The sequence below is a fragment of the Lytechinus pictus genome, chromosome 14 (assembly GCF_037042905.1).
Source record: "Lytechinus pictus isolate F3 Inbred chromosome 14, Lp3.0, whole genome shotgun sequence".
In the NCBI taxonomy this organism is placed as follows: Eukaryota; Metazoa; Echinodermata; class Echinoidea; order Temnopleuroida; family Toxopneustidae; genus Lytechinus; species Lytechinus pictus.
The window spans coordinates 19,127,812-19,154,494 of record NC_087258.1 but is presented as its reverse complement, the minus strand read 5'-3'; the positions used below and the strand labels follow the sequence as shown (position 1 = coordinate 19,154,494).

Below are 26,683 nucleotides of genomic sequence, written 5' to 3'. Positions count from 1 at the left end.
ACACAAAGGTTAGCGATTGATCGTATGCTTGATTTTCACATTTAAGTATACATTTTTAAGTCAATACATTCAATCGTAAAAAAATAGAGTTCTACAATGATTGCTAAGCTTTGTGTTATCAGCCACTGACCTTGGATGGTCGTGAGAATCTGGCTTCGTGAAAAAATAAAATGCTAAATAAAAATACACAATCTGATCATGAAAGGATGATCAGTGAAGCCATATACATGGAATTCTAAGCGAATGTAACATGTTTGGCCAGATGGACAAACTTTGTCTGTCATATTGGAATTCTTTATGTTTGAAAGTCCGGAATTAGTCTTACAATTCTTTTCGCAAGTTAGAATTGGCTATTGCACAAGTCCGCCGGTCCTGAACTTGCGTATACATCCTGAACTTGGATTATTTGTTGGGCAAATGAAGATAATAACACATGAATGCATAAGATGGATGGCCAGGGCATGGAGCTATTATAGCTCCATGGTCAGGGTTTGTGCTTTGAACATAAGTAAAACTTTATAGATTGGTAATATGTGTTGTGAATATGGTGGAAAAATGAAGTGTCAGCACATTCTATCGTGGAAGTATTCACCTTTAGATGGAAATACAGAAATATTACAAGAAGCAGAAAAGAGAGAGAGGCAGGGGGCTGATAGAGTGAAATAAACTAGAGACATTTCTCATTCCTCGTGTTTTATCACATTGGAGAGCTGATGCATATCATACACTCATAGATCAATAAAATATTTACTTCTATTTTAAGGTTACAAGAAGTTGTGAGGAAATGATTATCATGATGAAAATTGAGGAAGATGGGTCTATTTTGGGGTAGGTGATAATTTGTTCTATACGTCATCCTGTGGGGGATAGGTGGTCATGGGGCGCTGAGCTCAACACAAACCACATTTCTGACTCACCCATACCTTTTTAGCATCCATTTTTAGTTTAGTTTTGAAACTCATGTACAGTTTGGTAACCCCCCAAAGAATTCACCCCACTTTAGGCATGGTCATTTATAAATAGCAGGATAAAATATATCCTTACATATCTTCCTCTATAGATGGACAGATAGAGAGAGGGGGAGGGGGAGACTCCGGGAGAGGGTGGAGAGGGGAGGGATACACACAAAGAGAAAGAGAGAGAGAGAGGGGAGGGAGAGGTGCGTGAGGTGGGGGCGGGGTCGGAAGAAATAAGAGAGGATATTGAAAGGGGCTCTTAACCTTTGATTTGCCTCAGTTTGCCTGAAAAAATGGGGCTCTAAGAGCAGCTGAGCGAGAAAAAGATCTAAGAAATGAATTATACTAAACTTTTAAAGAGCAATTAGATTCTACGGTGTAAGGAAGGGAAGGTGAAATAGTCTTTAAAAAAAGGATATTTGCACACTTTGATAACAAAAAGGGATTCTTCAAATTGGTGAGTACGGCATTCAACATACATGGATTTCCTCTCCCCCCTCCCCTGAATGAAGGGCGTGTGTGTGTGTGTAAGGGGAGAAATGTAATGAATTTATATTTTTATTTTATCAGTACTATCTCCATTATCTTCTTTTCAGATTACCATTCACAAATTGAACAGGCCAACCCTGCCGTATGAAATAAATAAAGCAAAACAAACAAAAAAATGAGTATATTACTAATATATTCATTAATTGGTTTATTATTATTTTTTATTTATTTATTAATTTATTTATTTGTTCATCGTGTTCATTTATACATCCATATACAGATTTTTTTTTAAAGATTGGATATCATATTCAAAGATATTAATTGTCAAGTTGTATTTCGAGTTTCACATCTTTATTTTCAATGCATGATGAGCTGACATTGCAGTATGAGAGAGGATGAAGGATGTTATCACGATGGTAGCAAGAAGGATGTTAGACTATCAACCTATAATCACAGAACAAAGAGGATCTCAGCTTTGGAGATACTGCTTGTGTCTAAGAGGCTGTTCTCACTACGTTCCTAAAACTAGTTTACTGGAAACTAGTTTAACGCGTAGTGAGAACGGTCGAAGCGGTCTTGGAAGCGATCTTCCAAACCAGTTTGGAAAATCACCTCGCGATGTAGTTTTCAAGATCGCTTTGCCTCGTTAAACTGGTTTTAGCGTAAGTGAGGACACAACCGTTCTTCGGGAAGCGATCTTCGCACATTTTTAGCACGCTACTCCACACGACAGGTGTAGAATGCCTATGCTGCGGTTTTGAATTTCGCGCGAAACGTGTCACCCCACTGAGAGCGTTTCCATAGCAACAAGAGCGCTTTACGTGAAGTGATTTTGAAAACCACTTTCGTGTGATCAAGTGGGAACGCTATCAAAGCGATCTTCCAAAGTGGTTTCCTGAATCGGTTTCCAGTAAACTAGTTTTAGAAAGCGTAATGAGAACGGCCTCAAAGAGGATCTCAGCTCTGGAGATACTGCTTTTGTCGTAACATCCTACTGGCACTGGCCGGAGATTCCTTCCCCATTCTGTGGCCTTCCAAACCTGATCAAAACTCTGCATTTAATGAGCCTTGTGGGGGAATCATGATGAAAACTACAGAAGGAATACCAAAGGAATAGAAAGTAGGGCGCGAATATAATGAGCCTTGTTTTCTATATATCTTCGAGGCTGCATTAACGCGGCTGTGCATCAGTTCCCTTGTCCATTTTCGTGTGTTATATGCTTTTCACACTGCACTTTTTGTCCTAAATTGGTGGGGCTAAGGGGGGGTCTTAGCCCCACCAATTTCCTGGGGTTAAGCTTAGCCCACTTCGTTTTCACACTACGTTTTAGCAAAGTGGGCTAGCACGGTAAATAGTACGGTACTATCTGGCCCTGCAAAAAAGCAGGGTTAGCCAGCATATTGCGGTGCTAGCACCACAATTGCGGTGCTAAGAGATGCAGTGTGAATCGAAAACGGGGTAAGGAAAAGTGGGGCTAAGCATTAGCCAATCACAGAAGTCGAAATTGCACGTTAATCGCGCTCTGTATGGTAAAATCATCAATATTAATGAGCTGTGTGATTGCCCGGGGTTAAGGCGTTAACCCCGGCTAAGCAATAGTATGGGGTTAAGAAAGACAGTGTGAATCGAAAAAAAGATAGTATGGGGTTAAGGATAGTCCGGGGTTAAGGATAGTATGGGGTTAAGGATAGTATGGGGTTAAGGAAATGCAGTGTGAAAAGCATAAAGGCATACTAGTACCAAAGGAATAGAAAGTAGGGCGCGAATATAATAAGCCTTGTTTTCTATATATCTTCGAGGCTGCATTAACGCCGCTGTGCATCGGTTCCCTCGTCCATTTTCGTGTGTTAGTGAGGAATTAGAGCAGTCATTCTGCAATATTACGTGCCCAGAAATTCTGATGCACAATGATTATGATTATGGTATTTGCGTCCGTCAGCCAGCTTCACTTACTTTAGCATCTTGTATTACCATGATGACGATGCAATGCGTGTTGGCTACAGTTCAATGCTTAAAGTCAACACTCTTCTCGATTTCATTATGCAGACAGCACTAACATTTTGCATGCGTTAACAAAGAGTAAAAAATATTCATTCTCCACTAAATAATTAAAGATGGGGGATAGGTAGAGTATTTCTTTCATGAAAATAAATTTGAGGTTTCCATGGCATTTTGCACAAATCTACTACCGTGAGCAAATTGTATATTGTGCCGGTTTTCATTTGAAAAGCTTAAACTGTATTGAACATGTAAAAACAAAATGTTTGATAAGCAATCAATACAACATGGCGATTTTTTGTGTATCTATAATTATCTTCTGTATGAGCATGCTTTCTTTGAATGAATCATCATCTTGACCATCCTGTGCATCTTTTAAAGGATGTATGAGTAGAAATTTGAATAAAGCGGCATCTGTCATGAAATAAATTCCAAAAACATTTGTAATCGTACCCCATAATAGCATTCTGCTCCATACCTCAAAACTGCATTATCATCACGTTACCTTATGCGTTACATTTAGAAGAATACTAATAGATTTATTTGAAGTTAGGTACTTTCAGATGCCGTGACAGGCAGTGAAGGATTGAAACTCTTTAAAGTCCTAACTTCTTAGAATAAGGAAGTTCGTGATATCCTCAGCACAATGCAATGGGCTAAACAAATTCAATTGTAACTTCCCCCAAAGAAAACAGAGGAGTATGTTAGTTTGGACTGCAGGCACAAAGGTGTGATTTGTTGAAACATGGTGGGGTCAGGATGTTAGACTAGGAGAGATGCAATTTAATTTTGCATTATTGTGTCCTAAACTTCAAGCAAATCTACTTTAAAGCAACAAGTTGGCTTTTGTTTTAACTCTGTTAACATCCCTTTGTTGATGATATCATCACTTAGGCTCTATGCATTGTAGACTATGTTCTTTTGCCATCAAATTATCACTTCCTTCAATCCCTCCAGCTAATCTCCACTGTTGACACACCCCTGCGTAGAATGTAGCAGTCCAGAGGAAGCAGGATGACTGTCCACACACACACACAGTGGGGAGCTTGAATACAATTATGCAAATGAGTTGCAAACTCTACCATGTTGCGATTCTGAATGTGCAGTGGGGGTGAACTGTTCCTCAGAGTGGAACACAAAGGACAGAAAGAACCCGGCCTTGTGACATCATCAGCCCTGAGTCTCTCTCTCTCTCTGTGAGGTCACACACAGGAATCTCTTTTTTTCTTTATCCTTCAGCAGTCTGTATAAAACCAGATGCCAGCCCGGCAACTTATTCAGACTACCAAGTGAATTCTTACATGGAAACTACCCCTTTTATGCTGCAGAGCTTTTAATTTTTTTGTTGTTGTGGATCAAATATTTTCAGTGTGTGTGTGTTTTGCCGGTAACAGCTGATACTAGCAGAGCTGCACAGATTCTCTTTGTTTCCAACTGCCGCATACCAATTCGGATTGCTACATCTTTGTGAATACTCTTAATTTGGATATAAGCCTGTATTTCTTAATTCTTCATCCTTTAATTTGTAAGTATTCATGTTCATTACCATTCATGCATCCTCTATACTGGATATTCACAATTTTACTCTCATTTATGGGGGAAAGAACATACTTTATTATCCTCTTTGCCTCCAGCCGGCCAACAGAGTAGAGACCATATATGTGCGTAAGGGTTTGGTACATATTCCACACACACAAGCAGTGCAGGAATATAATTATCTCCATTCATATCTGCTGTTGGCCATTGACTTCCGACTCTCCTATGTCACGTACATACACTTAGGTCGGAGTGAATTGACATCACTTTTTGTTATTGTTTGAAGATTGATGTGCTTAACAAAAGAAAAGATGATAAAGTTCTCTGTATCTGGCAGATTTCCAAAATATGGACTTCCTCTTCCTAACATCCGCCTGCAGCTAGCTGCAATTTATCAATTTTCTTTGAAACATGATGTAAATTATCTTAGTGTCATCGATCCTAGTTTACATGTAATCACTACTTTGTAGCATTGCACATTGATTTAGTGACGTAAATACTTGACTGACATCCCATTTTGAAAGAGCAATAATTGACAACTAAGAAAACAAAGAGGAAAAAATATTCCACGAGTTATACATACAGGATACTCTTGTTGTTGAGAGTAGAAACTGAAAGTTAACGGCATGAATCACTTTGAAAGTCGATAGCAGGAATTGAGTTACGAAGTTGCTGTCACGCAATGGTCATCCTCGTACATAAAGAAAAGCAAAGCAGGATAGACACGAACCGCATTGTATCATCAACTTTGATGTCAAAAAGTGAAAGCAGGGTTTTTTTTTTCATCAAGACAAAAGCACCAAGCATTTCCTTCAATTTAGTGTCTTCAATGCAGAATATAGAGTAAAATTGAAGACAAAGAATTGTAGGCCTATATGTATTTTGTAAAGAGACGCTTATGATTTTCTTATGTTTCAAATTATTGACAAATTCAAAGGGCAATGGAAATGCCAATGAAAAAACTGAGTAGAGAACGAAAAGAACATATGTGATCGATCATACCGAAATGAGAGACAAGTCGCAAATCAAAATTCCTTGGAATTCGACACACAAATAAAAAAGTCAAAATTGTGAAGATTTTTTTTTTTTTTAATTTTCAGATTCTTCCATGTTTCATAATTACTCTGTGAAAAAGATGAGTGAAATTGATGACGGGAATATGATAAAAAAACAGTTTTTCTGCGAGTGTTTTTTTTGGTCAATTCGAAAATTTCTGATACTTGGCACGTTCGACTTGATCGAATTTCGCTTCATACTAAGCTCCGCCCCTAGCAACGTATGCCATTGTTGATTGGCTATTCATTTAAAGTCGTGTACAGCTGGCGGCGGCCGCTCGCTCGATCGATCGATCGGTTCAATGATTCAGCTTCAAAAGAAAGATCAAAAGCATCGATTTCAATACGTATTCTGAAATTCAAAAGGGGGGCTTCTTGACAATAGTTAACAAACGGGATACAACTTCTAAAGGGTTATTTTTTGGTGATAATAGTACCAGGCGGGGGTATTAGCGATAGATTGATACCGGATTTAGAGTATTAACCTGGCTGTAATCGCGAAATAAAAGTCATGCAGAGACGCAAAGTATTCAGAACACGGTTTGTTTGCGAGGATTAATTTCATTAAACATAACATGGACATGTTGAAGATTATCTCCATCATTTGCAAGTGATCGGGATGTTTTCAAGAGAGAACATTTTCAAAAGAAAGGGTTTACAATCCTTAAAAATATTGTTTGTTCGTGAATGTGAGTTAATTGATCTGCAGTATCTTTAACAAAAGAAACAAAATTTATGTAGAAAGCTTGGTGGGCTTCATTATTTCCAATTATTTATAATCAAGACATTGTTGCCCTCAATTTTTATCATGTTTGAATGAACGATAGAGAAAGCGAAAGAAATAACTGTACAAACAGAAAGTCTGAGACAGCTAACGTCGACCAATGAAAAATGGCCGAAACGACCATGGAGAAGGTTTAGTGCATTTTTTTGGATAAAGACATTGATTAAAAATATCAGTCATTTAAAATACACATATTGAAATAAACATTTCATAAAAGTCATTGTCATGTTGTTCCATTCGACTGTGTCCAGATCTATTCTCTCTTTCCCTCTCTCTTATTCTCTTACCTACTTCTTTCGTCTTTCTTGTGTTTTATTTCTTCCTTTCTTCCTCTCGCCCCCTTTTCGTTCGCTCTTCTTATTCAGGTCATTCGGTCTCCTCTCTCTAACCCCCTCCCCTATTCTATCTCATCCCCTTTCTCTTCTTTAATTCTTTCGTCCCTCTTAATCTGTTTTTCTTTCTTCCCTTTCGATCTTTTTTTTTCTCTGCCGATTCTTCCCCCTCTTTCCTTCTTCTCTCTTGCCTTTTTTTTCACCCTCCACTTTTTGTTTTCAATTTTTCCCCTTTTCTTCATGTTTTCGTTTCTATTTACATAATTCTGTTTTTCGTTCTTCTCACCCTTCGATCTTCTCTCTTTTTGCCGGTTCTCTTTCTTTTTTCCTTCTTTGTTTTCTCCCTCCCTCACCCACCGCCTTATTACTTTTTTTTTCTTTCGTTCCTCTTTATATAATTATGTTTTCCTTCTTCCTCTCCCCTGCCCATTCCCACCATCTTATTCCTCTCCCCCCTCCATTTCTTTTTCTTCTCCCCCGTCGATCTGCTCTCAATATTTTTTTAACCTCATTTCTTCCCCTTTTTTCCCTTCTTATTCCTCTCTCTTGCCCACCCCACCGTCTTATTCCTCATCCTTTTTCCTCTTATTTCTTTTGTTGTTCTGTATTATTCGTTCTTCTCCCCATTCGATCTTCTATTTTTTTTTCACAGCCGTTCTTTCTTATTTCTCTTTCCTGCCCACGCCCACCGTATTTTTCCTCCATTCTTCGTCTTATTTTTTTAAATCCTCTTTATATGTTTGAGAGTGAACACATGCGAAAAAATATCGAACAGCTTTTATTGTTCTTTCTTTAATCATTCAATCTTACAAAGACATCATTGTTGCACAAGGCATTTGCAACAATCTTCTGATTCTTTATCTGTATTACTGCGTTAGAATATATATATATTTTTTTAAACAAGTGCACACCAAGCTACCAATAATGCCTATAGAATTTCCATTTATTTGAAAGCAGGATAAAATAGCATTGCACATTAAATGCCTTGCTCACAGGCATAGGTGCCGCGGCCGGGGATCGAACCCCAGACTTTTTATGTATAGCCAGGCGCCTTAGACCACTCGGCCACGGCACAACCAAAATATTGTTTGTGCTTGATATCGATCCGAAAATCAGCATTCGTGGAGGTGTCGTGGCCGAGTGGTCCAAGGTGCCTGACTATACATAGGAAGCTCGGGGTTTATCCTGCATTCAAATAAGTGGAATGTTGTATGCATTCTTGGTAACTAGGTGTGCACTTGTTAGTTTAAAAAAATCTGAACTCCCCTAATCTATCCTTTGTTGGAAATAATTGTGGCGGGATTTTACTCAGGGTACCTCCTCGCTCTTTCTGTTGTAGAGTTAAGACGTTTATGCCAGGTTTTTTTTTCCGGAATCAGTTTTAGAATCACTATAACTTTTTTTTCATTAATATATCTTTGCTTTTTTTTTCATACTAATTTTGAATAATTTCAATGCTGTAAATAATTATACCCCCCCCCCAAAAAAAAAATAAAAGATCGATAATAGACGATATTGAGCAAATTATTCACGTTTTTTGTTCTTACTGCCTCAATCTAACATAAGCATTCATAAAAACATGATCACACAAGCCTTTCGTATAAAGATAAGGATCAAATTGAAATATTTTGAAGGCTTATCTTACCATTTTACAACGGATAGTTCTTTTTATTAGAACATGCGGTTAAAGTTTAGGTCATAATGACTCGCTTGATAGATTACATGTGAGAGTAAACGCGATCGACATTCAAACAACCGCATAGAGGCAATTTGCGGTATATGAAATTGTTATTATTATTTAATAAACAAGACGATGATACAATGAAAATCATTGGTATACTCCCTCCTCACTGGTTTTAGGTCCGACCTTTTCTCCCTGCCTTTTATTTCATTAAAAAGGGAGATCATGACAATTATTTCTTTCACGAATATAATTATAAAACCCCAGTATAACTATGGAGCTATTACACTGATCTGTATAGAAGATCAGTGGATTGACATATCGAACCAGAACATTAACTTTGTTTCGTCTTGCAGTCGCGCGTGACCTGCAAGTTCACTATTGTTCCAAATGCAGCCTCCTCATTGGTCAATCGTTTCGCCTTCTTTGGCAAGCGGTTGGTAGGACATTTCGGTTAGCTCGGCGGTGGCAAAATAGATTTTTTCATGGAGTGGATTCAAAACGGAAGTCAAACTTCGAAGGCGTTTTTCTCTTGATATTTATTTTCAAAAGCCCGATTCTTCTTGCATTCTAAGGCTAATATCTCCACTATTATTTACTCTTAAGGGTCGAGTGATATATCAAATTAAAGGTAAAGAAACGGAGAACAATAATCACTACAAAACTTGGATTTGAAAAATTCCGAGTTGTCTCTCATTTCGGTATGACGAGTCACATATAGATTCAGTATGTATTAAAATACATATTGATAAATTATACTGCATTCAGTGTGCAGAAAAACAAAATGGATTTGTTTGTACATGTAGGCATGTCCTGTTTTCTGGAATTGATTTGCACAACAAAATTATCAGAAAGAAAAAAAAAACAACCCAGGAATCCAATTTTGTTATTGTAGTTTTGTTAGCCTTGGACTTATAGAGGTTTAATTAACCCCCATGGTTGGTCCATATGGATAAAAATCCACAGTTATACATTTCTGCTTTTGTCTGGTTCTAGTGAATTAAATTCCAGTGTAAATAATTCTTTCCTTAATTGTCTAGACATAGAAGTTATTATGGTCTCCTTATTCTGAGACTGTCTAATGGCAGTAATGCTATTACGGATAAATTAAAGGTCCTAAACCCATTTTTTTACCAAGCTGTAGGATTTTGGGGTCGTCTGGACATTATCAAGTTGGGTGGGATGGGGTTTGTTGTGGTCGGGGGGGGGGGGGGGGGGTTGTGGTTAGGGGGTGGGGTTGGGCCAGGGATCAGGAGGCATATCATCTGGTTTTGGTTCAAGTTGAGGTCAAACGCCATGCATGTGTGTGCTGTGCGATACTACTGCTATGGAAGCATAGGGGTCCTGCCACATGCGCATGATGATGATGTAGGCATATTGCACATGTACATGTATATGTGAATTTACCATTTTGCTGGTCTTTTCCCCTTATATTGGCTTTCTTGTCGTTATTTTGATGTTTCTTCATCATAGGTTGATAGTCCTATTAGGTTAAAATCGCATATATTCCCTGGTTTTGCTTATTTCTTACTTTCAGTTATTATTTGTCTCTATAAATCATTATCTTCATTTTTTCCATTGGTAACCATTCTCCTTCATATGTAGGTACAGCAAAGGCACATACAACCAATACTCAAGGCTCCAATAATTTCAATTTACATGATATAGGCACATGTGCCTACTTGTTTCTTTATCTTTTTTTTTTGGGGGGGGGGGGGGGGCTTCTGTCTCCCCCTCTCCTTTCTTTCACCCCTCCCCTTTCCTGTGTTTTATTCTTCACTCATTTCTATCCATCCTTTTCATTTCCCCTCTCTTCCTATTTCACCTCCTTTTCCCATCCCCATTTCCTGCCCTATTCTATTCTATCCAACCCTTTGTTTTCCTATATCTTCTTCTCTCTTCTTTCTTTCACCCCTCCCCAATTTCCTGCTCTACATCATAATATTCTTCTATCTATCCCTTTATCTGTCTTTGTCTGTGTATCCTGGCTTAAACTAAACCAGTTTCATGGAATCCCTCCCCACAGCCTAGCAAACAGTGGCATTCAAATCCGCATGATTCATACCACGGTCGCCAATGAGAACCCGCAAGTGTGATTAAGTATAAAAAAAAGGTTGAACATACAGAAAGGTACAGAGAGCTTGCATGACTCCATGCGGTGATCGCAAGTGAACATCACCTAGCAAGCCACATGATGTTGAATGTTTGTTCCTTTTACCCATTTTCAGTTGAATCAGGGAATTGTTCCTCACTCGCAATTAATTCACTGTTTAAATCATACCCTAGCTTTTTGTGACTTCTGCCCGAATAGGAACTTTTTTTTACTACCCATAATTTTCAGTGCAATATTTTGATGCGTCAAAGTCCACATTACTGAAAGTTGTTTGTTTGTGGTTGATAGTCCGCACACTCATTTCTGGCTAGAATTGAAGGAAGTGTTTGGTTCTGTTGAATTCAGCAAACAGAACAAAGGCTAGTTTAGTTTCTGTAGATCATTTATTTCTTCATTCAAATACTCACTCACCAATCCATTGTTCATGAAAATAGAATATCGGGTATCTCACTGTATTCATCTTATTGGGAATTTTTTTTTGGGGGAAATTCAAGTTTAGTTTTGGTGAGAACTGGGGAAAAATGAATATTTTTAGTTGTGAACTACATTGTTGTATTCAGTTAAAACACAATGATCCACCGTATTCCAACCTACTACCTGTAAATGTACACAATCCGGTGTGGGAATCTGTCCCATCTCAATGATGGGAAGAGGGCCATGTGTGCCAGCATGTATTGAACAGAGTTCACTATCAGGGGGAACAAAGCATTCAAACAATAGGACCTGTGTTTGCGAGTATCTCTCTCCCTCATGTTGAGCCTCTATTGCCAATAATTCACAGTTAATACCTTCTTTCTTTGTTGCACTCAGGTCACTTTGTTCCCTGTGGTTTTTTACCCTTGTGTGTTTTACTGGCAATCATGAGGGGTTAATAGTCGGTTACTGCCCCCCCCCCCCCCAGTCAACAACTCCAACATCTCTCGATTTAACCCTGTCCCTCCCGCTTTCCATTGTTCTGTATTTAGCGCAATAGTCATTTCATCATCAGTTGGTGTCAGAGGGGTTAAATGCTAAAGGTTTATTGGAAAAAAAAAATGCCTGACTGTTGTGGTTTTATGAAATTTCGGAAGATCTGGAAAGTATTGTTCACCAAACAAGAGGATTAGAAGAACATTGGTTTTTCTTTTTTATCAGAAGGTGAAAAAGGACAAGTTCCCATATGGTGGAGAAACGGGAGAAGTGATAAATTTTGTAAACTGATTAGAATTAGATCATCCCATATAGCCTATACCACAAATTTAATGACCAAGGATTGCTTCAATGTGTTGTGTGTGTTTTTTTGCAAGTAAAATAGAATCTCCTTCCTGGCAGTTAGATAGATAATGCTCTTTCGTCAAACAGCATTAATCCTTTTTGAAGGCTAAACAGCAAGGCTGCTAGAGTTTATCAATAGACAGAGAGATGTCTATTTTGTCTCATGGAAATCTTATTTGAAAAAAAAAAAACGTGATCATTGTGCCAAGAGAAAAACAAAGCTAGGTCATATTGTTTTCAAAGTTGGAAAATAAGCGAGTAGGCCCATGCCCATGGGTGAATGGTATTATCGTAAACAAACGTCTATGCAGGCCTGTATATCTTATCTTCCATAACATACAAAGGGTTATTTACACAATTACCTGTACATGTATGTTTTTGCAGTCATTGAACTTTTGTAAACATACTGTACTTGAACTGTACCAGTATTATCGAGATTGTGCGAGGATTAGGTTGCTTTTAGAGGCTTTTTGCTTGAAACTTAGTTTATGGTCCTTGTGTGTGGCCTGAAAAGTGGAAAATCAAAAGGCCTAATAGGAGAAGATGATGTTGGTTTTGTTTTGCTCTACACTCTTATTCAATCCAATAGATAGTTAATAATCCATTTCACAGAGTTTAATGTGTTATCCAACTTTTGTATATTTATGTTAGTCATACTCAGTCTAAGCAGTAAACAGTAGGATGTTAATCATTCCACAAGTTAATTGTTTGAAAGTGTAAGTACAATTTGTTGAAATTATTTATTGTTGCATTTCACCCAGCTGAGTCAGGGAGTTCTTAGAACGAAGCCCGACAAAGGAGAATTTAAATGCCATGCTGTCACATTCTTTGCTCCTTGTGCTATCCAGCTATTGTCTTGTTGGCGTAGTGTGTCTTCTGAACCTTGCACGTAGAAAGGTGTGTACCCCCACGGTCTGGTGACGTCAACAGTGAGTTTCCCTGAATCATTGATTTGCCTTCCTCCTCCACGAAAAACACGGCACTGAGTCTAATCAAATGAGCACATGCAGTACCGGGAGAGATAATGTTCGGGAATTTAATTCATTTAGAGGGGAAAAAAGTTCAGGTCAGGGTGTGTGATTTGTAGCAGAAGTGGTTGATCCACTTAAAGCAGCATACAATTTGTAGAATATTATTGGAAAGCTTGTGGTATACATTCAATAAAATTTAAAGGGTCTTCATTCTGAGACTACTTGCAAAACAATCATTGACCATACAGTACTTGTATACCATAGTAGGTCCATGAGTGTACCAAGGGGGAAAACGGAATCGCAGGATCGATCCATTCATGTCAGTGGGTGGGGGTGGGTTATTATTCACGGCAGAAAAATGCAGGATTGATTACTAATCAACCATTAGGTGTGATTGCCTTATCTGATGACATAATTAAAACATGATGATGCTGGAATAGCAAATAGTGGGAGTTAAATCATTTGCCTGATTGATAGTGGTTGGAATAGGATGGTTGGTATTTGCATGTCTGTATTTGGCTTGGCTGCATTGGTAGGTATGTCTGGTCAGTGACACCATTGACAGCTGTCGGGATTTTATTTCTAAGAAGCAGCGCCCACTATGTGAGCTTGGGGTGGGTCTCCAGGAATCACCCTTTCTAATAGAATGATGATGTCATCCCCGTCATCATCATCATCATCATGGTCATCACCATCACAGCAGTGGTGGTAGATCTAAAGGGCATCTCGGCTATTTTTATCTGGTCGCTAACAACGTATTATGAGTCAAGCGTGGTGGATCCTCAATCAGTTTCTACTGGACCACAAGGGCATGATTCATAGTTGGGATTTAGATTTAGACAAAAAAATAATATGAAAGGTGTTCTCTGTTCCATATGCCACCTTGGTGGACATCATTGTACATCCATGCTACTGCTGCTGCTACTACTAACACCACACAGTCGCCATGCCATGCAGTTCACCCTGTTTCTTTAGCGAACAATTGAGATTATGATTGAGAACGGGGTCATGTTGAGGTCACCACTGCCAAAGTGAGAGGGAGTCTATTCGTAAGTCTGTTTTTCTGGAGGTTGTAGGACCTTTATTTGTCTGAGATGAGGGATTGGCGAAAGGATAAAGACCCAACCACATTGATAGGCATGGCTGCAGATATGTAAACCTCAAAGAATGTTTGCTTTTCCACCTTTCATTTTTACTTCTCTGTATATGTTCTTTCTTTTCTGTGATATCTGACTTCTTTGTGAACTCTTAATTCTTGAATAGGTTTACATCCTTTGTTTGGAGTTTTTGTGCTCAGAAATGCTTGTTTTTTGTCATAATAAGCAGTATATGAAAGAGTTCATGTTTCTTGTTCTGTTTATCTTTCATTGTAACCATTTTCTTCAACCCTTTTCTTTTTTTCTTCTATTAATCTCTTATTCTAAAGGCCTGCATCTTAGTCCAGTAGCAAAGTCCATTAACTTTTGTATATGCCTTTCTATTAAACAGAAAGATATTCATCCTTTGTTAGATGTACATGTATATTGTAGGTCTAGGCCTCAGCCAAATTTCATAATTTGTTCTGATTTCAATGACTGGCAAGTGAAAAGGGAAGTCGCGGAGTCGGCCACACCAATTCCTAGAACGCCCACATGCACTGTGTATCATTCCATACTGTTTCCTTTCCTTTTAACACACGATCCAACTAGATCACCTGTGCCTGAAAGCAGCTGATCCAGTTATCAGTGAATAGCATATTATATTTCATTTTCATATCGCTCACCTTGCCTGAAAGCAGTTATCAATCAGTGAATAGCATATTTTATTCCATGTTCCTATTGTTGGGGGTGGAAGCTTCCGATTGACGTGCAAGTTGATCAATGACAATGGAAGATCATGTCTTTGTCCTGTCCACTTCCTGTGTCACACATATGACTTCCTTTTCTTACGTTATCCTAGAATTAGGGAAGTCACCTTGCCGAGAGGAAGGTTGTACAGTATTCTTGATTTTTATGATTATGATACAAAGCATCTATTGACTCCTTTTTACGATGAAAAGTGAAAGTCTTACCGAAATGACAGTACACTTGATATTCAAGCGAATAGTGAAATTGGATATCGTTATATACATGTGGAGTCCCAAAGATTAAAAAAAGTTCCTATTTGAGATTGTATACATTGTATGTGTAGTTTTAGAACAAAATAAGTGCTTCACAATTAAGGAAACAGCAAAAGTTGAAACCTGGGAACTACTAGTACAGGGAACTTGTGTTGAAACTTGAACAAATCCTTTAAGGCCTACATGTAAGTCCGACTTATGAAAGAAATTTGTATGTGGAGAGAGGTACATGTATTTGTGATTTTGAAAAAGTTTGAATATTAAACGTTTGATTAAGAAAAATGATATGTGTGATTATTTAAAGTTGACCTATTAAATCAAGGGTGACGACTAACAGCCAAACTTTGATAGGAAGAAACCATAGCTATCTAGACAGGAAAACAGGTGTAAGCTATCCTTCAAACAGAGACGCATAGGAAAATGTTTGTCATGGTGCGTTGATGTGCTATTTCCTATGCGCTATGTCTTGGGAGAAAGACAAGAAAGGAAGGACCATTTGTTTTCCTGTTAGATTCATTTTTTTTGGGGGGGGGGGAGGAGGGGGTGGTGGGGTGTGGTAGAAAAAGGTCATTACCCCTTTCCAGTTTACCCTCCTACATACAGTTTATAGTGTGCTTCCAGTTGTGGATTAGTCAAATACCTTTGAAAGCCTATTGTCATTCGGATCTCATCGGATCAGATTTTAATGTAGTGTAGGCCTACAGATTTGCAGACTCTGGTTTGAGTATTAAGAGTAACTTCCTGTGTAGATTTTACATGCATATCTTTTGAAAATGCGTTATCACCTAATCTTGGATGTACATGAAGGTACATGCAGAATTAATCATTGCGATCTATTATCACTTCATTTTAATATGTAGAGCAGGTCATCTTGATAAGAAAGGTTCTTTAATTGGGTCAGTGAAGAGCTTAAGGTGTTAATGAAATACTGCTACTACCAGCAGTTTTATGCTGTATGCTTCAGCAGCTGTGCGTCATTTAGTTTGAATGTTTATAGGCCTAATAAATATGCAAACCGTTCATGCATGAAATCAATCACTGCAATTTCAGAGGAACATCGGAACACATAATATTGAATATCCTCTGTCTATAACATTTATTTGCAGATTATACAGTGACACAAATAGCGCTGTTAATTGGTTTGAACCACTATTTCCTGTAAGTTCCGACTAATGTTGCCCCCTATTCCCAAGCCGAGAACTGTTTTTGGACTAATTGGGTGACAACGCAAGTTGTTAGGACCATCCTGTTTGTGCTTTTCTCGTGCTTCAGGTTCCAACGATCTCTAAAGCCGGGCTGAACCAATTATATTTTCCTGTCCTTCTTGCCTATATGCCTTCATGCATTTAGTTTTCAAAGTGTAGTGTACATGTAGGCTATGTCTTATCGTTAGTACAGATAATATCCTACACTGATTTATTCTGCATTACAACTTACAAAATATCTTAAACAGTAGCTTTGATATTTTTTTAGATATTTATTGATCACAAGGTGACAGGCCTCCTCCTTGGCACTTCATATATATTGAGTCCCATGTACAATATTTAGTCTCTTGCTTATTTTTCTATTTGGAAACTGAATGCAAGGCCACAGTGACCCCCTCTAATTCTATCACTAGCAATTAATGCAACCTTTTTAAGTTGAGTTAGTTTACCCCATCTCGCTTCTTTCCTTTCATTTCTTGGCCTTTATATTACCTTGATTAGTAGTTTTTCATGGCATAAGAACTGCATTGTAGGCCGACAATCCTTCAGCGAGGTTCTGATTTTCTACGAAGAAGTTGGCAGTCATTTCAGTTGTTTGTTTAGTTTCCTGCAATTCAAGGCACCCTTGACATCTATAGCCTCTGTCCCAGGCAGAAAAATATTATTATCAAATAAACAAACTTTTAATTGAAATTTGAAAATGTATGTGTAAAGTTTCTTGCAACCCAGTAAATATATTGGTGACAATGACAGTCGTTGAAGCAATGTGAATTTCAGTTTTGGTCGTCTGTCTTATCTGCTGTTTTTCCGAAAAGATATGTCACGTTTGAAAGAAAAATATTATTGTCTAGGAAACTGGAAGTCAGACTATGTTGACAACCTTCCCCGAATCCCATAGAGATTTTCGTAGCTGTCAAAACACATCCAAACAGAGTATGGTAGTCTCTGTTTCTCAGTCTAGAACAAATAACTTTCTATTTGTCACAAATTTATGAGTTGAATTTAGCCCTCTTCTTACAACATGCAAGTCTAAGTATTACATGTAATTGCACAATTATGTGAGAGGAAAAATAGCAAATACATGTATGAAATATTTTGAGTTCTTGGAAGGGATTTGTTGATCATTTGCTTGAAATTCATATGACATTTTTGAAAGGCTGCTATGCTTATTGCATTGATTTGACTCAGTTACATGTATACTCTCGTACATCCCTCTCTTTCTATTCTTCATTTGAAGCAAGGTTTCATGAACTTCCTTTCTGACTATTCAATTATTGAAGCTTGTTTCAGTTGCGACCTAAATCCCCTTTTTTGCCTCTCGTTAGTCTCATTAAATTTGGTAATCCTACATATCCATGCATATGCACTTACAAATGTAGAGTACATAAGCCTTGCTTCAGGGTAAAGAATTACATGTATAATTGGATACCATATCCGCTGAAGATATATGTATGCATGGTACGATTACATGACTCTTTGTATGCCTTTCTGGCATTCTGTTTGTGTTATTTTATTTTTGGCAACCACTGAACTTATGTTGGAAAAGCTTAACAGCTTAGGACTGAACATTTATTTGGAAACTGTTTGGGATTTTAGTGGTTTGTAGTGGCATTCAACAAAAACAGCTGTGCAAGTTTGAGTTGTCATAACAGGAAAGCAAGTTTTTGATCACACTTCCTTACACACAAACGCAAGCAGTTGAAAATGAGTATATATGTATCTGTTTTTACTCTGAAAAACCTTTACAGTTCAATGTGCATGTAGATTACCGAGTTCCCTTCAAACGCTAAGCACCCCATTTCCTTTTTTGTCTTCACAGATTGACTCAGCGCGAAGCGAGGATTTAAATGAGTGGGGCACAGACAGACGCAGGATTCTAGGGACTTAAACCTGATACATGAGAAGCTAGAGGATCGCTGCTGAACAGTGAGCTGTTGCTGTCGTTGTGGGTACCATCTGCTGTCGGCACAGCTGCAGTGCCTCTCTTCGGCCAGGGATTTTCTCTTTTTTTGTTTGGAGGTTTTGACAAATCGTGGCAGAGACGGCGGTCTGATGCGCCAGGTAACCAGCACGGCGGGAAATTGCATGAGTCGGTCGTTGGTCATGGGGCAGAAAGTGTCCGGGGGCATGAAGCAGGTCGCGAGGGAACCCAACTTCAAGTCGCTGCATCGCGAGCTGACCTACAGCGGGGATCTACAGAAGCCGAACAGATTGGACATGTTGCTGGACATGCCGGCTGCGGACAAGGACACGCAACAGAAATTTGCATGGAACGAGGAAGATCGATCGTTGAATATATTCGTGAAGGAGGACGATCCGCTGACTTTCCACAGACATCCTGTCGCACAGAGCACGGACTGTATACGCGGGAAGGTTGGTTTCTCGCGGGGACTACACGTTTTTGAAGTTACATGGAACTCAAGGCAGAGGGGAACGCATGCCGTGGTCGGTTTCGCCACCGCAAACGCACCCCTTCACTGTGTCGGTTACCAATCGCTGGTCGGGAGTAACTCGGAATCATGGGGCTGGGACTTGGGACGAAAGAAGCTCTTTCACGACTCTAAGCACAAAACAGGACACCAATACCCACTCGCAGGACATTCGGAAAACTTCAATGTACCAGATACCTTTCAAATGATCCTTGATATGGATGAAGGAACCCTTAGTTTTTCTGCCAATGATCAGTTTCTTGGGATTGCATTCCGTGGACTCAAGGGAAAGAAACTTTTCCCAATTGTCAGTGCCGTCTGGGGACATTGTGAAATCACACTCAAATATTTTGGAGGACTAGAACGTAAGTGCATACATGTATCTATCCCATTTCATGTAAATGTATGAGACCTAAGTAACTAACATGTGTGCATGCAAGAAAAGAAAAAGTACAGGACAAAATATGGCAAGTAGGCCCTTCATGTACATGGAAAATGGCTCAATATCACAGGAAAAAATATTTTCACTGCAAAAATTGCTATCTGGCTGTTCATGTATTTGTCAACATTCCAAAGTCTCCTTTCATCCCAAACCTATTGATATTACATTCAATACATTCTGCAAATTTCTGAGCTCTATAATATGCCTCATAGCACCCCTCCCTCAATCCTGCCCTGCCCCCCCCCCTTTATTGCACAGCCTCTAATTCATTAATATGGCAGTAGTCCAGCCATTCAGCTTTTAATCTGCCAATGTTTGTGATAATTCGATGGATACAGGATTGAAACACAATCTGTTCCAAATCAGAATCAGTAATACCCCCAGTTGTTCCCCCCGTCCCCTTTATTATAGACCAGCAACCCAGGCAGTCTGTCGAACCATCAGCTACAGTATCATTTTTCATCTTTCCATTATTAAAACACAATACATAACTTATTGTAGCACATCATATAAACCTACACTGTAAATCAGAATTAGTAATACCCTCAATTGTTTTACCCCCTTCCCCTGTACAAGCTCTGGAATCTAGTCTTAAACCATGCATTTTTGGCTGAACCCTTGGCTATCATTTCCAATCTTTCCAATATTAAAACACAATACATAACGTATAGTGGCATGATGAAGATTGCAGCGTATGATAAACAATTTATGGATAGACTAGGGAATAGAGTTACAACAACAAGAGGAGGTTCTTCAGTAGCTCTTGCAAGCCTTTAAACAATGTCATACATGTAGTCATTGCCTTTAAACGATCTCCATGGTTTTGCGTGATTACATATTAGGCTGTCTTTTCAAGTTGAATGTGATCAATACGGAAGCAGGCATTTGCAAGGAATTAAGCAGTCTAATCTCTTTCTCGGAAAGAGAGTGCAAGCCAAGTTCAAATGGAATGTTTGATAAATCTCCCTTATCCTTTTGACAATGAATGGTTGTTACATCATGTAGGAGTGCGTTTATGGTTAGAATACACTGAATATTCTTTGCAAATTATGATTATTAGACAAATTTATTATATTGGAAACAAATCTTGTATTCAGTATCTGATAATAGTGCTTTATACAGCTATTTGATTTATTAACTAGTACATCACTGATACATTCTACAAAAGTAACGTTTATTCAAAAGAAATAATCACAAGATGCCCAGTTTTTATGTAATCGAAATTTGAAAAAGAATGAAAAAGATCTTCGTTTTTCTTTTTACTAAATGCTGTTAGAACAAGCTCATCTACTGAAAAACTGATTTTAATATTATAGTATCGTTGGCACAGATACCTTGGCAAGTAGATGTTGATGTTTCCTATAGGAATAATGAAGACAATCTTAACCTTAAAACCAGATGTGGGAAGGGTATGAGTAGCAAGGGCTTGCAGAATATAAAAATCAGGAAACCCTGTTCTTGAATGATGGCTTGCAAAAAAAAAAGAAAGAGAGAAAAAAGGGAGAAAATGACAGAGGGGATAGGGAAGGTGGGATACATTGTGATTTTACAAAAAAAGGGAAAGTAGAGAAAAACAATGGAAGAGAAGAAATTTGAAGGCTCATGGATTTTGGGACAGGCTGACAGTTTGATGGTTAATCTGAGTGATATCTGGCCATCACACACACCGGGTGTTATCCCCATTCGTTTCCCCCTCATGGCTATTTTGGGCGACGCTTGAGGAGTGAGTCAGCGCCCTAACATGAAAAAAAAAGAAAAAAAGATTTAAAGAAGGGAATTCTCTTCCTGTCCCCATTCTCTGAGTGTGGGGCCGCCATTGCACCCCCCCTCCCCCACCATCAGGCTATTGCCCCAGATGAAAATATCTTGTTACATGTAAATTCTTGAGAGCACTTGCTGTGAATAACAAAAAGTCCATGTTGATGTCCATTTTGCAACCAACTAGCCTTTCTTCCATCCACACTATTACTGAGCAAAGAAAGGCTCTTTTTTGAAAATATTACCCTAACCGTATGGAGATAGTTGGAAGAGATTCATGTCTCCTTAAATATTTCTTAGGACAATAGGAATAGGACTTGGGATTGTAATCTGCTCCCGATCATCCTTGAAAAAGTGTGAGATAAAGTGATTAAAATGTAATCTTCTTTCTATCTAGTTTGTATAAGTCAATTTATGTTTATCTTTTCTTTCTCTTTCTCCAGCCTCACCTCTTCCACTTCAGGATCTGTGCAGACGCTGTGTCCGCGTATCAGTCGGCAAAGAGCACCTGGAAAACGTCTATCAACTGCCCCTACCTAACATGGTGAAACGCTACCTCCTCTTTCAGTGAACGAACACAGATTGACTACAAAACAACTCTAAAATCAGATCCAATCCGTCCTGGGTGACTTCTCTGTGTTTTTACGAAAGAAATCATAGCTGAAAAGTTGATTGTTTTTTTTAAATAACACGGTTGATGTTGACCAAATTTTGTGTAAGCTCCTTGATGACATCTCCAAGGGCGAGAAGACTCCACTTTTGCGAGATTCCGAGAAGTGGCTTTCCGCGATTGTAGGTGGACAAGTGCACGCAACTTAAAGGGACGTGTGTTCGATGCGAGGATATTCGCTGCTTTTATTTATTACCTAGAGAACAACTGCCATCTTGTGCCAATCTGTGCCTCATGAAGTTTGATTCAGGGTCCGCAAACGTCGATGAACCACCGCTGTTCTTCCGTCACTCGTGACGTGCCCTCCCGCTGTCTGGTGCAGACATGGGATGGCTGTATCCCTGTGAAGTTTGACAACTCTTTGACTGTTCAACCTTGCTTACCTAGGACAAGGCAATGCTGTATCCCTGTGATGTTGACAACTCACCGACAGTTCGACCTTGCGTGTCCTAGAACAGGAGATCCTGCTGATTGTCCACTCTGAAACCCTGTTGGACTACGACCGGTGACCATGAATCCTTGTCTCTCCAGTGGTTGCAGCAACGTTGTATTGATAATCACTGAAATAACTGTTTAAAGTGTACACCTGTGCTTGTACGTCCGACCGAAGCGTGACCTAAATCACCAGGTCAGGATGCTAGGAAGACGATCTCTGCGTACATATATCTTATTCATATACCAGAACTGTCTGGAATTCGTGTCGGAAGTCAGCAATCATAGATTATGTAGCTTTTCTGTTGAAATATTGACTGGATGTCTCATTAAGAAGCCTTCATTTGAAGTAAAGTGCTGAGAAATTGATCTGCAACTTGGGTATGGACACTGCCCAAGATTCTGGCAATATATAATCCTCAACAAGTGTCCGTCTGTAGAGGTATCTTTCTTTTCCTAGTTTGGTGAAGTAGCACATTATGGATCTCTTACAAACACTCTCCTAATAGTTATCCTTTTGGAACTTGACAGGAAACCTGGTTACGGTTTCCATTTTAAAGATGTATAAAACAAAAGTGTGTGATAAAATGTTGATTTATTTGTAACTTTGATAAATGGCCCTATTCTTGAGGTCGGTTGGGTCAGCAAGTTTGTGACTGAAGAAACCAAACATGGACAAGTTCGTTTGGCTTTCTACTTCTGTCTGATAGCGCAGTTATGAATTTTGACACTTTATACTCTATATGCTCAGATGAAATTTTAAGCATTTTGCTTCCATATTAATGAGAAGACCTTATTTAAATACCTCAAATGAATTGATATCGTGGATTTTTAAAGAAAGTTTATGATCAAGTATTCAAGGAATTTTGTTAGAAATGACCTGAATGAACAAACGAATCAAATTCTCATATGCAATTTTCTCCTTTTTCCTCCAAATTCCATAAATTTGAAGATCATGAATTCCTATATTTAATAAGTTAATCTGCATTATGAATTGAAATGCTGCAATTCTTTTACTTTTCAATGTGCAACGTTAACATATACCTTTTCTTATGATGTATGCGTGTTCTTTAAAAAAAAAATGAAGACTGGAAATCAATCATTGATGAAAAACTGTAGCTTCGTATACATATAGATTCTGTCACATGCAGTAATACATGTAGTCCTTCTAAATCATTATTCAAAATATATCTTTATCAATTAAGAACAGTACTTTATGTAGTTAAAGTGATGCAGGCATGGTTGGTACGAAGAACGTGCCGATAATTTACTGACTGGCAATTCCTGTAAATAAGGACACATTTCCATGTTTATGCCTTACTTAATTATACGATGTGTGACTGACGAATGTGCTGCAAAAGAACCGAAGAATATATTCCGACACCTGCGTGATTATTCCATGTTACCCCTGTAAACGTCCTAGAGTATTACACACATGTATAGCTCTCATATTCAAACATTCACGTATGAGAAATAAGTTTACCCTAATCATACAAAAATATCTTGTTTTTAATTTAGTACTATGTGCCCCCCCCCCTCCGAAAAAATTCTCCACCGGATCAATTTTTCTGGGAGTAAAATAAGTTTTTTTTAAGTAACCCCAATAAGAAAACGTGCAATGGCTTATGATTGGGAAGGAAATGTCTAGATTCATACATTTCAGTGCAGAAATGGTTATAGTTGAATAAATCAAGGTTATCAATGTTTGAGGAACAATTGGCCTCTCTTTTGAACTTTGCAATATTACATTCAAACAATGGACCATACTAATCTCTTTCCTCATACGTTTCTTTAGTGATAGCATGTGGGCTTCAGATGGTCCTCGATTCCCTGTATTTTCCAAATATATGTAGAGAGAATTTATCAAGTAATAGGTTGCCCAATATGGTTTATTTCAGTCAACAAATTTTCTCTTAAGTTAATATGCACAACCGTTCTGCCTTGGTTTGGCTACATCGTCAGCCGCCACGAATCTACTTGCAATCCAATCTTTTATACTATTTTCTATGGGTGTACAGTGTAGTACAGAATACTTTTGTCACGGAACATACATTTTGAGTAGAAGAATACGTTTTTTTTTTTGCATATTCAAGTATTTGAAATGTATGTATTATAATTGGAGTCTTCTTCATCTTTTTATCATGTTCTATCTTATATTGTTAAAAGCCTTTCATTGCTATTTATTGGATCGTTGGATCCGTATATTCTGGCTGCTCCATTAAAGGTATTTTTTTTTCTATATTCTTGTTTAAATCTTGAACTGAAGACGTAAATGGTGCTATAAAATACTTGTATCATTGATGTGTGGAATGAATGCTGTTACCATGGTAACCTTAGTTGAAGAAAAAAAATCATGATTGCGTTCATGCAGTACCACGCAACACAGTGCAATAGTTGTAAAATCAATGAGAGCAGGTAATAGACCGCAGAGGTTACAATCATATAAGCATTTAAATCCAGGGTTGTCGAAGGTTTGAGACCTGAACTCTGTTATCATTTTGAAATGTTTTTAAGATAAATCATGAGAGCCATGAAAACGGTTTCATTCTCAGAAATTTGTTTTTTTATTACGGTTCTAAATTCTGATTACTTGCCAGAGCAGAATACAGTGTTCCAGGGTTTGATATCTTTTTTAAACATAATGTGTGTGGCTATTTGAGGAAAGAAATGTGATGTGATTTTGTCTGTAACGCAGAAACCTTTCAGATCATTGTGGCTCTTTTACTATTTAAAAGCAATACTAAGGCAAAGAAATTAATGATGTTTTATCATTAATATCTCGGTCACATTTGCTCTACAGAGGCCGTACGGCGAGTCGAAAACGGCCGTTTTATTCATTTTTATTCAAACCACCTATATTTAGCTGGTACAAAAAATGTTAAAACGGCTGTTTTCGACTATACGGCCGATGTAGAGCAAATGTGACCGAGGTATTAACGCTGATGAAGTTTTATTGGAAATAGTTGTAAGTAAATGAAACTACATATACATGTAGCTATAGGTACATGTCACATGGGTTTTGATGGGGTTCCACAGGGGTATCTTTTACACCCATTCTTATTCATTATCAGGAGTACATAATATATATATATCTTCACACCAAATATAGTAGCTCCATGATATTGGCCTATCCTGTGATGTGACCACCGCCCCTTGTTTACACAGTATTAATACCGATCTTCAAATTGGCAATTTACTTCTGCCCTGTGTCATAAACGTTTCTTGTGAATATACGTAGTACATGTCACCAATTTATATTGTTTGTGCTGCTCCGTGTCGATAAAACACTATCAGGGCCTTGCATGTTTCAGATATCTGATAATTATTTCTTCTTTTCTTCAGTTTCAAATTATCATTTGGGTAATATTTATCAATACATGTATTGTATATTGCGTCTTTGGAAAATGAATATTGTTTTTCTTTGTGTTGGAAGGATGTCCCTAATATTCCATCTTGGGGGAAAGTATGCCGCTATTTGTTTACGTGTTACATGTTTTTAAGTTATTGATATGTGTTTTATATATATAAATGTATAAATATTATCATCATCACAGGAATGATCACTACGATTGAGTCATCAAATTTGTCTGCATTTGTCGTTGTTGAAATAAATTAAAACTGTTTGAAATTTTGTGGATATATAATTACAGCCTGTAAAAGCTTTGTTATTTCTGACCATTTTGGATGTACAGTAACATGTATTAGGTAATAACATTTTCTAAATAAGTGCGAGAATATTAGATTGTGTGTATGTACACAATGGACAAAGATGGGCTAAAACAAAAGATTTTGAGTGAAGGGGAATGCAAATTTTCAGTATCAGAGGCACAGAGAAAGACAGAAAGGAGAAACAGGAAGAGGGGGAGGTAAGAGAAAAGAGGGGGAGTGCAAAGAAGAGATGAGGTGGTACAATTATGACAAAGAGTGACACTGTGACAGAGAATTTGACAAAATCTTGCATGGTGATCAAGAAAATAAGATGTAGTGTAGCACATACAAAGAAAGGGAGAAAATGTTCAAAGCAGGTGGTCTAATTCTCAGATTGTCTAACACCATCATGGCTAATATAAACCCACTTGGTCTACTATTGAAATTGTCTGATTACCATTTGGTCCACTGGCACTTGGTCTAATATTCATTTGTTCTGTTGTCTAAACATATATAGATTAAATGGCTTTTGACCAAGTGGATGTTAGCAGATAAGGGTAAGCCTCTCAAAAGTTGAAAGGGACTAAATGGCAATTTGTCAATAAAATGGGATAAGACCGTGTGAAATGAGACAAAAAGGATAGAAGATAATAATGATAACGGTATTTTTACCCAGGGTAGCCACTTCAGTTCCGAAAACTATTCTCCCAGCGAGCCCTGCTATTATTATTACCCCGGCTAAGCCAGGCTACCTATTCAGGTGCACACAGCTTTTTGATTACCTCCTGCCGCTACCCATTTACCTCACCTGGGTCGAGTGTCACAGCACAC

The 26,683-nt window shown here is 38.2% G+C and overlaps 1 protein-coding gene across 1 annotated transcript; it reads left to right on the top strand.

Annotated features, from left to right (window-relative positions):
* Positions 1-4,399: 4,399 nt before the first annotated feature.
* On the top strand, positions 4,400-25,848 carry LOC129276516 (protein gustavus-like). Its single transcript, XM_054912895.2, has 3 exons — positions 4,400-4,969; positions 18,293-19,267; positions 21,546-25,848. The coding sequence occupies exons 2-3, from the start codon at positions 18,526-18,528 to the stop codon at positions 21,671-21,673; spliced, it is 870 nt and encodes a 289-aa protein (XP_054768870.1). The 5' UTR covers positions 4,400-4,969; positions 18,293-18,525; the 3' UTR covers positions 21,674-25,848.
* Positions 25,849-26,683: the final 835 nt, after the last annotated feature.